The sequence below is a fragment of the Heloderma suspectum genome, chromosome 13 (assembly GCF_057233095.1).
Source record: "Heloderma suspectum isolate Gila_16-S chromosome 13, 16-S_ref, whole genome shotgun sequence".
NCBI classification, from domain to species: Eukaryota; Metazoa; Chordata; class Lepidosauria; order Squamata; family Helodermatidae; genus Heloderma; species Heloderma suspectum.
In genome coordinates, this window is record NC_139470.1 from 1,896,951 (window position 1) to 1,911,828 (window position 14,878).

Below are 14,878 nucleotides of genomic sequence, written 5' to 3' on the forward strand. Positions count from 1 at the left end.
AATTTCAGCAGAGCGTTAAGTCCTGATCGCCAGGGACTGGCCCACGATGTCCCCTTCCACGTGGAAGCTCACCAAACAGGCTCCCTGGTTACTTGCGCAAGCTTTTAGGAGGGCTTTCAGGGCCTAATCCCTTCTCTCCTCTTGGAAGGTGTTTAATGTTGCCCTGGTTTATGCCGATGTTAACTGTAATGATTGGCTGTATCATTATTTGTAGCCAGCTGCCCAGAGTACATATTTGGACAGCAGGAGGGTTATAAATTGTAACCATTTAAATGGATTCTCCTGAGAACTAGCACAAGGTGGTAAAGACAGCGCTGCTTTTCACAGATACGTATGAGCAACCCCTCCTCCCACATATTTTTCCCTACAGACCTGAATATGGTTTTTTGCACCTGAAATCTTATTGGACAGCGATGTTGTTCATATTTCAGATGGAGCTTCACTGTTGCGTTATTTCAAGCGTTCCCTCTAGTACTAATTTCCAAACTTAATCAATTCCTTTAATTTACTCTCATTGATTTTATTCATTTACCCTGGCAAATAATGGCAAGTCACATTTACGTTAATTAACGTAAGGAGCTATGTGCTGCCATTCCCAAGCAGATAAATGGTGCTTGTTTTTAAAAAAAGATAATGTCCCTTAATTATTTTAACCGGGCTCCTCTCCTGGATTTATTAGTTAATGCTGAGAATGTTCATAGATGATTACTGGAAGTCAAAAATGATACATTCTCTTAATAAATGGCTTAAACAGTGAAGCCCAGGCCTTCCTACCCTGGGGCCCTCCAGATGTTTGGGACAACTCCCAGTATTCCTGACCATTGGCTATGCTGGCTGGAACTGATGGGACTTGAAGTCCAACACATCTGGAGGATGGCAGGGTGGAGAAGGCTGCTGCAGCCTGTAGTTAGAATGACAACAGACTGAATACAGGTTTAAGGGCAGAAACAACAGACGTCTTGGTGACTTGTCTGATGCTGTGGCATTACAGAAGCTAAACAGATATGGACCCAGATGGTGCCTGGATCAGAGTCCACTCTGAATTTTCTAAAACAGCCTTCGCCAACGTGGTGCCCTGGAGATGCATGGGACCAGAATCCCCAGCATGCCCCAGCCAGCATGACTAGGTGGGGCAGGCTGGCTGTCCTCGTCCAACCAGTGCCTACTCCAGGTTTCTGAAGGCCCTTGGGACATCTTCAGTCGGTCCACTCTATCTTCTCGCCACCACTGTCGTGAGCTGTGCTTGCTCCTCATCCTCTTTCTCATCATGGCTGCCTCTTGCTTGCTTGGCAGGCAGAGAGCCAGGGCGCAAGGAGGCCGCGGGGCATCTGCTGGGCCTCCTTCTCACCACCATTGGTGCCTGGGGTAGAGCAGAGGCGGGGGAACAAGCAGGCTGCAGGGGGGACGAGGGGGAGCCACTCCAGGGGCTCTCATCAGTGGGCCCCTGCTGGGGTGTGGCCCTCGGCAAGCCCCCACCATGCCTACGAATGACGCCGGCCCTGAGTCCAACACATCTGGTGGGCACCAGGTTGGGGAAGGCTGTTCTAAACGAAGAGCCATGTATAAGTATAAGAACTAGATACATACAATGAGGTGGAGCTGTAGATGAAATGCCTTCCACGGCTACATTTTAAAAAGCAGGGAGGCGCACAGAAAATGGACAATTTTGCAGAAAAAGATCAAAATGAAGTCCCACTTTTTATTTTTTTCAAATGCAAAATATAATCACTCAGAGGCACTGAGACATTTCCCATTCTCTTAACTTAATTCATAAGTGTGAATCCTGGCTGAACCTGTTTTGTGAGATGTTGGACTGCACAATTCAATCTGAACCTTCCAGGTGCAAATGTTAGGATGGATTCTGATGGATTTCAACTGAGTTTTTATTATTTTAGTGTATATTTAGCTGGATGTAAAATTAAAATCCTAATCGAATTGTGTAGGGGTTTCTGTTTATATGACTGATTTAGGTCAGCCTTCCCAACAGGTGTCCTCCAGATGTTTGGAACTACAGCTTCCACCAGCCCCACTCAGCGTGGCCAATTGTCGGGATGATGGTAGTTGTAGTCCAAAACATCTGGAGGGGGCCAGATTGGGGAAGGCTTATTTAGCTCTTGATTGATTATGAACTGACTAGAAGTCCATATTTAAACACACACACACACACACACACACAGATGGACCAACCTCAACCCAAGCAAGAAATGCTTCACACGAGTTGCTTGGCCAGCTCTGCCCTGAACCTAGAATTTCTCAGTCCCCATAGATACTTGGGTGGTTCAGAGAGGGAATGCAAGACCTGGAATGGTATACAAGCTTGCTTGAAAGAGATGACACTTGTGTTCAGTTTTAAAATGGTCCCATCCGAGTCTCTCTTTTTCACGCTTTTTTGCTTCCCTATTGGGAAAAAGCCCAACACATGCATGCTAATATGCTTGTGAGGACAGCATCTCTGAGAATATGCGGACTGCTACCCCTCACCAGAACCAAAAGCTTAGGGGGCAGAGCTTGCAGGCAGTTTAAGCCCTGGCAGCAATTTTTTAAACAACAACAAAACCCCTATTTATGATAACAACAGAATGTTTGAGCCTTTGGGTTCTTCCCTTACTTACATCGTCTTTGGAATTTAATCCAATCTTCTCTTTCAATTTCGTGTCTTTGGACTCCTTTTCTGTTTCCCGCACAAGCTGCTTGATGAAACCCCCAGGAATGACTGAGAAAAGTGGGGGTGGAGATGTAGGTGGGGGGCTGCGGTCTTCTTCCCTAATCTGTTGGCACAAGCAGAGGTTGGGTCACTGAACAGCACCAGCAACTGTTGTTGTACTAACCCCCTGCCACACGGATACAGGCTATACCAGCCAACAACAGACGTCTGTTACTTCTGTGTCAGGAGAAAATCTACTCTCCGTTAAGATTTCCTAAGAGGAACCTCAAACAGGACAGATAAGATGCTTAAGAGACATAAAACTCAATGCATGGATGACATTTGTGCATGCAAAGTCCAGAAAGCAGCTTTGGTTGCAGAAGGACAATCATTTTTAAAAGAATGCACATATACATTCTTTTGACCCATTCAAACAGGTTTTGCAGGATTTTAAAACAGTACAAGAACCTGCCAACCTGTTTGACCAGACATAAATGTGGGATGAATGTATACACCATGATCAGTGATTCCCTATTTCAGCTCTGGGCAAAAAATTATAATCCATCTCCAGCCAAAAGCAACCAAATGCAGAAGGGACAGTCAAAGTAGAGAACCTCGCAATGAGGAGCCAAAACCAAAAGACCTTTATAGGGAAAGGGATGTTTGTTTAGTTAATTGTGCTAGTGAGAAGCTAGTTAAGATTGGGAGTGCTGAGCCACAACTACAGGGAGCTGGTAGGCATTTGCAGTGTTTTGACTGGGTTTGCAAAAGCAAAGGCATTAGAGGAGGGCAACGATCCACCACCCTTGTGCCACAGGTTCATGCATCTCTCTGCATGCAGCACTGACGGCGTGAAGGGGAACACCACTTTCCTTTTGCTCCCACAGAGCCAGACGTGATGAGATGGCCATGCTGATGTGGTGAGAGTGTCTCAGAGACTATGGTGCTTCACAGATGGGACACAAGGAATGATGCTTTATGGAGATGTGGGACACCCGCCTGCAACAGGACCAGAAACACACACAGTGCAGTGGGGAAGAAGAGGCAGAGATGGAAGAGACAGAAGGAAGGAAGGAAGGAAGGAAGGAAGGAAGGAAGGAAGGGAGAGATTTTTCAGACAAATCGCCTACAAATACAACTGTTTCCTTTACTCTACAGGTTTGCGGTGGGGGGAGGACTCTTGCAGGGAGCTGAATTATTCCTTTCCATTTTTCTATATCCCTAAATTAAGAAATTGCACAGTTCCATCAGGCGAAGAGTCACAGAGCAGGGCCACCCAGCAAACTTAAAACAGGTCATTCCTTTTTCCTCAGGGAACTCTGAGCATCATACTAATTCTTGGAAGAGGCAATGCAGAATCCTCAGTACCCTCTCCACACTGCATTGACCAGGATTTGTTGTGAGAAAGTGACAGTTAAAAGGCTATAAAACTCAGTATAGATTGGTAGCATACATATGTCCATCATGATGCAAATCTCTACACAGTTATTCTCCTTAGCTCTGACCACCAAGGGAAACACACACAAAGGATAAAAATCAGAAATCTCCCCTCTTTTCTTTTAAAGACTGGTTGTTTTTGTGCATAACAGTGTCACTGCTACGCAAAGTTATCCCCTCTATCAACACAGATCAAGGCTCCACAGTGAATCACTGGACATCGTTGTAGCTGGGAATCAAAGCAGAACTTCTGGGTCCCATGAGGCCCAGGTGACCTCTGTGGCTCAAAGTGGGCTATGGTCCACTTTGGGCTATAGCCCACTTTGAGCCACAGTCCATGAAAGCTAAGGCCAAATAAATGTGTTAGCCTTTACGGTGCCACAAGACTCTTCGTGGCATTTGCTGCAACAAACTAACCTGGCTCCCCCTCTGGAAGTCATCAGACAGCAGTCCTACAACAACGGTATGAGTCCTCTGAGCTACCCCCAATCCTGGATGCCACTGCACCCGGCCAAGCACTGGCCCTCACACAGCCGGCCTCTCCCCGCCAGGAGCCCTTGCAGTCCGGCGTCTGCAAAAGGTTTCCCAGGAGAGCACAGGAGACAACCGGGCGACCTTTTCCTGCTGACACTGTGGAAATCTGGCCTTCGCAGCTTCTCCCTGGAGCCACCTGGCCCCTCTCAGCCCAAATAGCTCTGTGTTCAAGTCACTTTACTGTGCACTGAGCAGGACGGCCAGGCCAGGGGCTCCTGCCTGCGTCCCAGGGCATTGCTGCTATTCTTGGGCAAAGCTGGGCGCCAGCCCCTGCTGCAGGGAAGGGTGGCTGCATCGTAAAAGCTCCACAACACCGCCTTCTTCTAAAGAAAGTAGCGCCTCCAGGGTGGGAGGGGCAGCTCTGACTGGATGCTACTAAAAATTAATGGGGAGGGGCATTATACTTTTTCTGGAGGAGTGGCTTTACATGATTATTTGGTGTATCTTAACCCCACAAGCTGCATGGGGTTTTCTCGTGTCTTGACACAGCACTTGAGAGCAAGAGGCGCACCAGTGGGAGCCCTGCCATGACAGAATCAAGGCTCTCGGGGCACACCTAGAGGCCATCCAACCCAACCTACTACTCTCCAGGCTGAGCCATCCATGCACTCTGTTTTTCCACAGGAGAGGGGATGTGGAGGGAGCTCACATGGAGCCCACAGCCAATTGAGGGAGAGTGTGTGGTGTATTGGTTAAAGTGTAGGACTGGGACTTGGAGACCCAGTTTCTATTGCCCACTCGCCCAAGAAGCTCACTGGGTGACTTTGGGCCAGTCACTGACTCTCAGCCTAACCTCCCTCACAGGCTGTTGTGAGGATAAAAATGGAGAGGTGGGGGATTTATGTAAGCCGCTCTGGGTTCCTTGCAAGTGGGGAAAAGGTGGGATATAAATGTAATAATAAATAAATACCCCTTTGATTCACCCAGGTGCTGGTCCTCCACAAAACACCAGAAGGCCCACCTTCGGAAGAAGGTCAGGCCCTAGTTGCTTTCTAGGCAGCACTAAGGGAGAAGAACAGCTCAAATATTTTCCATACGTCCTCAGAGTTGTCAGGGGCCTCAGGGCAGAGACCACTGGGTAACAAGCCTGGTTTTATCAAGGGCTCCAAGAACATGGAGATAAGCAAGAGGCCCTCTAAGCATGGAATCAAAACCAATTGTCATTCCCCCCCCTCTCTCTCTCTCTCTCACACACACACACACACACACACACACACTCCAATGAGCAAATGTCATGCAAAATACTGAATCAACACCAGCCATCCTGCCCCCCTGGCCCTATGCTGCAGAAATGTCAGTTTCACAAGGAAAGAATAAAACAAGACCATATATACAATTGGGACGCATCCAGTCTTGTGAATTCTGAACACAGTTCTGGGCATCCTATCTTCAAAGGATGCAACTAAAACCCCCAGGAGGATCTCTGCATTGGTCTTTAACAACAAAAGTGAGAAGAACAGACCTAGATATGTTGGGGCTCTGTTCACCAAAGGCTGGAGATGCACAGTCATCTTTAAGTGTTTAAGTGAAGTGGTTTAAGGCAAGCTTTGATGAGAAGCAAAGAGGTTTTGCAGGTTTTGAAGCACACACACACACACACACACCCCAGCTCTTGCACAGGAGGTGAATTTGGGATGAGATGTCCACAGCACACTTTTTTCAAAATACTTCAACTCTGAAAAAAACTAGGATCATCTCCAGAATGAAAGTCCAACGAGAAGAGCTGTGCGTGACTAGCAGCGTGCGTAGTCTCCCAGTGGGTGTCTCCTCCGCCCCACCTGGACCCACTGCATCACCCCTTTCCCTTTCTGTCTTTTATCCACTAAAAATGCCCCCCGCCCCAGCAGCTTTTCCCCGCAGGGAAAAAGAGAAATGGGACTTGGCATCTTTCCCCCTGTGGGCTCGAAAGCAGCTTGGGCAGGGCAATTTTGAGAGGGGGGATGCAGCAGGGGTATGGGAGAGGCCAGTCCTCCCCGCCATGCCAGTTCTCCACTAACACTGGTAGCCTCTGACAGCTGCTTTTCAGGGGCAGGGAGGAGCCATGGGGAGGCAGTTCCCACAACTCCCGCATGGTACCTAATTTACCGGGGAAGAGCTGTAGCTCAGCAGTGGAGCGTGCAGAAGATCTGCACGCAGAAGGTCCCAGGTTCGATCCCCAGCCTCTCTAAATGGGGCTGGGAAGGAAGCCTGCCCGAAACCCCAGAGAGCCGCTGCTGCCAGGCAGTGCAGACAATACTGAGCAAGATGGACCCAGGGTCTGATGTGGTATATGGCAGCTCTTCCTGTTTGAAGCAGCCCTTTGTTCAGAACCATGAGAACTGGGATCTTACTTTAGTTTTAGCTGAAAGAACATCCTCAGTGGCAGAGCCCCTGCTTTGCATGCAAAAGGGCCCAGGTTCAATCCCCAGATAGGGCTGGGAAAGAATCCTGCCTGAAACCTTGGAGAGCAAGAATTTTGTTGCTCTTTGAAAAATAGATGAAAACGCCCTGCTCGCAACCCCAAACACGATCACACTTTCTGAGAAAAATGCGCATGTTCTCCAGCTTACAATCACATTTGCAAATTGCATCCCTTTTGATAAATGTGCACTTTAAAACAGCCATTTTTAAAAAATGATGCATGCTCATGCTTCAGTCAAGCAGGGACAGTGCACGTTCGGCATGTTTGGAGAAATGCACATTTCTCCTATTCCAAAAAGACGAGATGAAGCGAGCGTCAAGGTGGGAAATGGGAGAACCTTGGCTAGCTCCAGCATCACTCGTTCGCCCTTTCCCGCAGGCTAGGGGCTAGGGGACCGGTGGCCTGAATCAGGAAAAGCAGCGGAGGGAGGGAGGCCGCGGCTCCGAAGTCAGCGCCGAGCGCCTTGGATGGTTCCTTTAGAGTTCTGGCTGGCTCTAACTGAAACCTGGAGTGGATTCACTGCCCCACTGACTTCGGAGCCACCTGCCTCCACTGAGTGAAAGACAGGTCCCCATGTCCCTGAGATGGCAACTGAAGAGGAGCAAGACAGGGCTCTCCAAGGACCTGGTTTTCAACACGCACATTCCCCAGTTAACAACAGACTTGATATGTGTGGATGAGCACAGATCAAACGCTGGAGGCATAACTCACGTATCAACCCTGGTCCCTTCAAAACCCCACAGCCTCTCCGGTGGTGTCCGTTTGCACGTTCTGACGCAGATCATCTAGCAAGCTGTGTACAAATATGAAGCCATCCTGAAGGCACTTCCTTCCCTTTGGGCTTGCAGCAACCCACAGAAGGATGAGCAGCCCTCACCTGGCATATTGGCCTCAGGTGCAATGCTCAAGACAACACACCTGTCCCTCACAACAACCTGAAACACCAGCAGGAAGCGTGAAGAGAGTTCAGAAACAGAGATCATGCGACTGAAGGAAAGGAAGCTCCAGTCCCGTCCCCCCACCCCCCACGCCCCCGGGTAGGGCTTGAGATAAGAGTAATAGGAGAGTTAAGATACGGGAAAGAAGCTTCGTTCCGTGACTGTTCCAGTCGCAAATCGCTGGAAATACATTTTCCCCAGGGATATGAGGGATATGGAAATAGGTCACTGGACCAACTCACACTGGGACTCTTAGCACGGTAGCATCTTTAGAAAGCCTCAGGCATTTTGGAAGCTTTGAATCTTTACCAGCCTTCTCCAGGCTGATGGCCTTCAAGTGTGGCCAGGAATGATGGGAGCTGTAGTCTAACATACCTGGATGCTGTTGAACCATGCAGCTATTTGTTCTGTCTGGAGTCGATCCAGGTCTTCAGACACATCCCTGCAGTGATTATTGCATATACTGCTCCAGGTGCCTCTGTCAACTGAGGTAAGAGGGTCTTGACCAGATACAGGCCCTTTTTGGTGGTGCTACCACACCTTTGGAACACCCAGCTCAGGGATGGGACCACCCCAGGGACACCCATCATTTTGCTAGCGTGGGCATGATTTTATTTTCTCAGGACTTTGGTTATACAGTGCTAAGCTGTTTTTAAAAAAAGTAAAGGTAAAGGTGTCCCCAACCAGTCGTGTCCGACTCCAGGGTGCGGTGCTCATCCCCGTTTCTAAGCCGAAGAGCCAGCGCTGTCCGAAGACGCTTCCGTGGTCATGTGGCCGTCATGACTGAACACCGAGGTGCACGGAGCACTGTTACCTTTCCCGCCGAGGCGGCACCTATTTATCTACTTGCAATTTCTTGCTTTCGAACTGCTAGGTTGGCAGGAGCTGGGACTGAAGACGGGAGCTCACTCTGTCACGCAGCACTCGGGTCTCGAACTGCTTCCGGTCTGCAGTTCAGCGTCTTAACCACTAAGCCACCGTGGCCCCTTAGCTGTTTTTTACCCTTATCCTTATAATACGTGCTGCAGAACTGTTAATTTTATGTTTAATTTAATTCTATTCTTTGTTATATTTCAAATATTTGTCTGCTGCTTTGGACACTATTCATGAGCACTTTAAATGCATTAAACAAACCACCATGATTTTGGGATTCTAAAATACTGCAACCATTCTACGCAACATCTATGATTATATTAGATCATTTTTGTCCTGTTTAGATCACTGAATGAAGTATAGATGTCAACAATCTAGGAAACAAATTTCATAAATTTGTGTATTACATCCTCAGTAAGCTGCTACCTTGATTATTTGGGTGAATTATTTTTGTGGGGATACTGGCCACAATAGACAGAAATACAGCCTCCCATGTTGAGAGACATACATTTCTCAAACCTTTGGAACTCAGCCTTCCTCCTATACTTGATCTGTGTGCACATGCGCGCACGCACGCACACACAAGCCCTTCAATCCACCAGCAGTTCCCATTTCGCCATGTGAATGCACAGAATCCTGGCTCACATAAGAACATACGAAGAGCCATGCTGGATCAGAGCCAGGGTCCAGCTAGTCCAGCATTCTGTTCACACAGTGGCCAACTAGCTGTTGCTGGAAAACCCACAAGCAACAGCACTTCCCACCCATGTTCCCCAGCACCTGGGGCACACAGGCATACTGCCTCACAGCCTCACACAAGCAGCGAGTGAGCAAGGGATTTGTGGATTGGGGAACTCATCTCCAAAACTGCAGTCAGCTCAGGCACCTTCTCCGGAAAGCAACCTGGATCAGCTGCCTGAAGACAGATGGCTTTGTTCTGACTGTGCGGAAGCAAGGTTGCCAGCAGCCACAGGGAACGGCTGCATATACGTCCCTTTGGCCAAAATCTAATCAGGGTGCAGCTCAGAGGCCATGTCCACACCACACGTGATGCATTGGTCAAATCCAGTTCCTTCTCTCCTGTGGGGGAAGGCAGGGGTGGGTGGCTGAGCATCTGCCTTGCTTGCAGAAAGTCACCGCTTGGATTCTCGGCACCTTCTGGTAGGGCTGGGAAAGACCTGCCCGAGACCCTGAATAAGAATCTGTGTTGGGGGAACACGGGGCCAGACCAACCTGCCTTGCAAGCGAGTCATAAGCCAACAGGGAAAACACAACAATGTGAATATACTCACTGGTTTCTGACACGTAGGAGCAGCCAGACAATTACTGTAATGTAATTTGGTGGCGTGCCAAGCTCCATTGCCAGGGAAACCTAAAGTCTGCGCTTAAAGGATATTTGCAAATCAAATCAAGCATGATTCACAAGTAACTGCTTTACCCATGGCCATCACATCCACTAGGACTCTCCTGCACGGTCACTGCCTCTCTGGCAAGTTTCGTGTGCCTTCAACACTTACGCGCACACACAGAAGCGTTTCCCATCATCACATCTCCACGGAAGGAAAAGCTCCACTTTTTGGTGTGTGATTTCTGCAGATATTTGAGGCACCAGGGCCTCATTCAGTAAAAAAGGAAAAGAAAAAAGGGCACTCCCATTGGCAGGCTTTCTCCACAAAAGCACAGAAAACAAAGTAGAAGCATATGCTAAACATCACATTTTTAGATTCTTAATTGTCTACAGGATATAGTTCTGCAGATCCCACGGCCACATAAACTCATAGACATTTCCCTCTGCTGAGAGGCTCATTTGTACCCTGAAGGCAACATTAAGCGGGGGGGGGGGGGTCGGGTCTCATGCAAACAGAATCTTGAGAATGGCCTCAAAAGAGGATTCTCTAGCACTTAAGTCCAGCAAACCAGAAACCAGACAGCCAACTAATCAGTGGATATGGTAACGTATGTAAACCACTTAGAGATCTTATGATATCAAGCAATATATAAGTGATATGTATGTATGTATGTATGAAGAAGGAAGGAAGGAAGGAAGGAAGGAAGGAAGGAAGGAAGGAAGGAAGGAGGGAGGGAGGGAGGGAAGGAAGGAAGGAAGGAATGAGGGAGGGAGGGAGGGAGGGAGGGAAGGAAGAGCAAGGAAGGGGTCAGACCTAGTGGTCCCTTCCAGTTTTATTAGTGATGTACAACACTGGTAAGGGAAATAAAACATTTGGAGCATGTATATTTTTGCTTTTTCTCCCCACAATCTAGGGTAAAGAAAGAAAAAAAGGAGGAAATTTGGGGAAGAGGGAGGAGTGAAAAGAAAGTAAAATATTCTATTAAATACTCTTTCATACACTGAAGGGCTAAGTAGAAAAAGAAAGGGCTGTAGCTCAGTGGTAGAGCACCAGGTTCAATCCCGGGCAGCTCCAGGTAGAGCAGGGAAAAATTCCTGCCTGAATCCCTGGGAAGCCGCCGCTGCCAGTCAGTGTCGACAATACTGGGCAAGATGGACCCCAGGTCTGACTCAATAGAAGGCAGCCCCCGATGTTCCTATGTAGATCTGAACACGTATCTGAGCACACTGATTGCTCCGCCGCTTTGCTGCATTATGGTGTCTGATACTATTTCTGAGTTCAAAGGCCATATATCTGCATTTGCTATCGACAATCAAGTAAATACCATAGTTATTTCAGTTTTTTCCCCAAGTATTCAGCTTCTTCTTTAAAGGAAAATATCCCCTCCTCCCATACCTTCAACATTTCAGGATTTTTTAATGTCTTTAGATCTTACTGTCTCTCACTTGGTCAGTTCCCAGATCAAAGGCTCTTCTGCACAAAGGTTCCGGAAGGGACCTGAATGCCCCCTTTGCAAAAGAAGCTCTGTTCAGGAAAACAAGGGTTTTCCTTGTGTCAGGAAGCGTGCTTCTAGCTTTCTATGGTGCCTGACAGGGGAGAAGAAAGGTCGATCAGCTTCTGATGGACAAATCATCCAGAAAGTAAATAAATGAAGATTCCTGTCCACTTAAGTCATTTCTCAGGCAACATATATGATTACATATATACACATACACACCAGCCATATGCTGAAGGATTAACTGCAACCAATTGCCAGCCCCTCGTCTTCCCGTAGCCCTTCTTCATACCTCTCTAAAAATAGCCCCCCATACCCAGCAACCAGCACACCCAAAGTAGTACATTTTGGATCCCCAGGCGGCCCCCTCCCCCATTCCCTTCCGACCCCCACCCCACCCCAGTGGATTTCTCCCCACCAAGCAAACCCAGGGGTGGCCTACCTTCTCTAATAGCAGCACTGCCAGCAACAGGATGGGGGCCTTCCTATACAAACACCCCCCGGCTCTAGGAGCAGCTACAGGTTCCTACCAAGCACGAAAAAGCAAAGACAGGAGGAGGGACGTGGCTCAGAGACCCCCTCCCCTCCCACCCGCCCCAGATGAGAGCAAGCAGCTGAGCCGGAGAGGGCATGTCATGGCTAAAAATACGCCCAGGCATCAGGCCTGTGAGATGGCTGAGTGACAGGGCCAGAGAGACCGCCCGACGGCCGGCCAGCCAGCTGGGTCAAGGGGAAGGGGAGGGGAGCAGGGCCAGGTGTCCCCTCCCGCTGGGCACATCTCAAGGGTCAGCACCCACACACACAACGCCTCCACACCTCCACACACACCCTCTCCAGGTCTCCACACCACGTCAGGGCTTTGCTTGGCCCCCCCAAACAAGAACAAACAGGTGCAAAAGATGGCTGTTAGGTAAAACTTACTAGCGAGTAAGCACATTGGGGACAGTGGAGCTGACTTCTGAGCAAACCAGAGTGCATTTTGCAGTTCCTCACAAAGATCAATGCTCCTGTTCTTACAAGAACGCCCATCTCCAACGTTGCAATGGTTTAGCTATGGAGATGTTTTGAAACATGTTTCCGCTCAAAGTCGAGCAACTGACAGCCCCCCTCCTGGTCTTCACATCTCACTTCTGCGTTGTGGGGGCTTTCGCTGACGGCTTATCTGTGCCTCTCTGTATTAAGGGCGGGGGTGCCATTTCAATATGCGATAACTCACTTATATCAGGGATGCATGTTTTAAAAACCTGCCCCACTAATTTTTTATTTATTTATTTATTTATTACATTTATATCCCGCCTTTATTCCTCTTGCAAGGAACCCAAGGCAGCTTACATTATCCTCCTCCTCTCCATTTTATCCTCACAACAACAACCCTGTGAGGTGGGTTGGGCTGAGAGTGTGTGACTGGCCCAAAGTCACCCAGTGAGCTTCCATGGCCGAGTGGGGACTAGAACCCGGATCTCCCGGCTCCCAGTCCAGCACTCTCGCCACTACACCACACTGGCTCTCTTACAGACTGCCGTGTGTACTCACATTGCTGCATGCACGTGTGTGTTTGTGTATATATACATACACAAACACACGCACATCAATATTTCTGTTTCTCCCACTCTGAAATCCAGTGTTTTGCCACCTTCTATGGGATTGTTTCCCCACCCCCACCCCCACCCGTCCCATGACAAGGCGCTCTTGTCTATAACAATACCGCTTGGTACTTTACACTGTACTTTTCACATGAGTTTGGAAGCACTCCTCAAAAACCCTGGCAACAACCCTGTAAGGTAGGATTACAGAGCAGGGCTGGGGTGAGGCTGAGGGAAACCAATGATGGCTTGCCAGCGGCCATGTCGTGAACTTGTGGTGGATGGGAGATCTGAATCGTGCTCGAGGCTGCTAGGCCACACGCTGCACTGGCCGGCTCTGTCAAGGGCTTCCATGTGAATATCTATAAATATCCCAGTCTTGCGACGGGGCCAACGGGATTCCAGGCCAATCTGTGGCCAGAGGCCCTGCGTTTCCCCCCAGGCCCTCGGGGCTCCTACCAGTATGGTGGCCGCTTGCCAAGCCCTCCGAGGCTTCCGCCAGATGGGCTGCTGCTGTGACACACACTCACGCCCGGCACGCACCGCTTTTCCGACTGAACACCCATCCCAGCAAAAGCCCAAGGGGGAAACGCAGCTGTTAAAGCCCATCACTGCCAGCCCCTTGGAAGGGGGCTCTTTCATTCTGCTGGGCCAAGCACAGCAAGGGCCTTCTTGCTGCGCAAAGCATGCAGGGTTGCCAGTGTTTTGACCGGGCCCTGCTCCCGGGGCATGCAACAGCAGCTTCACCTGCAGGCATGAGCTAGCAGTCAGGATGAGGCTGAGGGAGATGAGAGGGGAAACCGGGGCCATTCCACCAGCCATGCTAGAAGACTTAGCCCCCCCCCCGTTCCCTCCCCCGCGAAGCCTGCGGGCACGGACTGCCTTCCGTTACTGATTGTTTCTAAGCCTCTTCGGGAGACTTTCTGGCTGAGAAGCGGCATAAAAATACCCTAAATCAATAAATAACGCTCATCATCCCTTGCTGTGAAAAGCTTCAAGATCATTTCTATTATTATGATTATTATGATTTGTTATAAATAACACAACTTCTTAATACATTACTGGCTGGGGGAGGGGGATGCTGTTAAAGCCACAAGAGCAAACCATGTCATTTTTTCTGGTCAGTTGGCATGGCATCCCTTAAAAACCTCCTGGTGGGGCTAACCGGACAGTGCTTCCAACCAGCCTTCACCCACCCGTCCCCAAGCACCAGGGGCTGCTTACGCCTCTCCACTTCCAAGAGGGATCCCTTTAGTCCTTGGAGGCTGAGGGCTGTTGCTGGGAAATCTGGTTCGTTTTTGGCTCAGCTGAGTTCCACAGCTTGTATGCCTCACTTTGTGTCAGGCTGTTCCCCAAACTCTGGGAACCTTTTTGTGCACTGGAGGGGCTCTGCAATTGGCGCAAATTACAGCCAAATTTGCACAAATAACCCCCCCCCCAACTGAACTGAAATGAAGTCCAGGGGGCCGAACCGAAGAAAACGTGTTGAACTCCACCCTCCAAACGGATTTTTCCGACATTTAGCCAACCTGAAAGGCCTCAGGAACACACATCTGGACCCCACTTGGACATCCAAGACAGTCTTCTGATTGGCTTAGAAGCAGGGTTGGCTCCGGGTTTGAGC

At 49.2% G+C, this 14,878-nt stretch overlaps 1 protein-coding gene across 1 annotated transcript in view; it reads right to left on the reverse strand.

Moving 5' to 3' along the window:
• The window catches only part of MYO18B (myosin XVIIIB), a 182,518-nt gene extending 168,442 nt beyond the window's left edge, over positions 1 to 14,076 (reverse strand). The window contains exons 1-6 of the mRNA XM_084820341.1: positions 13,463 to 14,076; positions 9,965 to 10,064; positions 7,894 to 8,059; positions 5,653 to 5,702; positions 4,611 to 4,652; positions 2,613 to 2,768 (exon numbers count right to left, since the gene is read on the reverse strand). Of these exons, the coding sequence (XP_084676467.1) occupies positions 2,613 to 2,768; positions 4,611 to 4,652; positions 5,653 to 5,702; positions 7,894 to 8,059; positions 9,965 to 10,064; positions 13,463 to 14,076 (1,128 nt within the window). The remainder of the gene's footprint in view (positions 1 to 2,612; positions 2,769 to 4,610; positions 4,653 to 5,652; positions 5,703 to 7,893; positions 8,060 to 9,964; positions 10,065 to 13,462) is intronic.
• Positions 14,077 to 14,878: the final 802 nt, after the last annotated feature.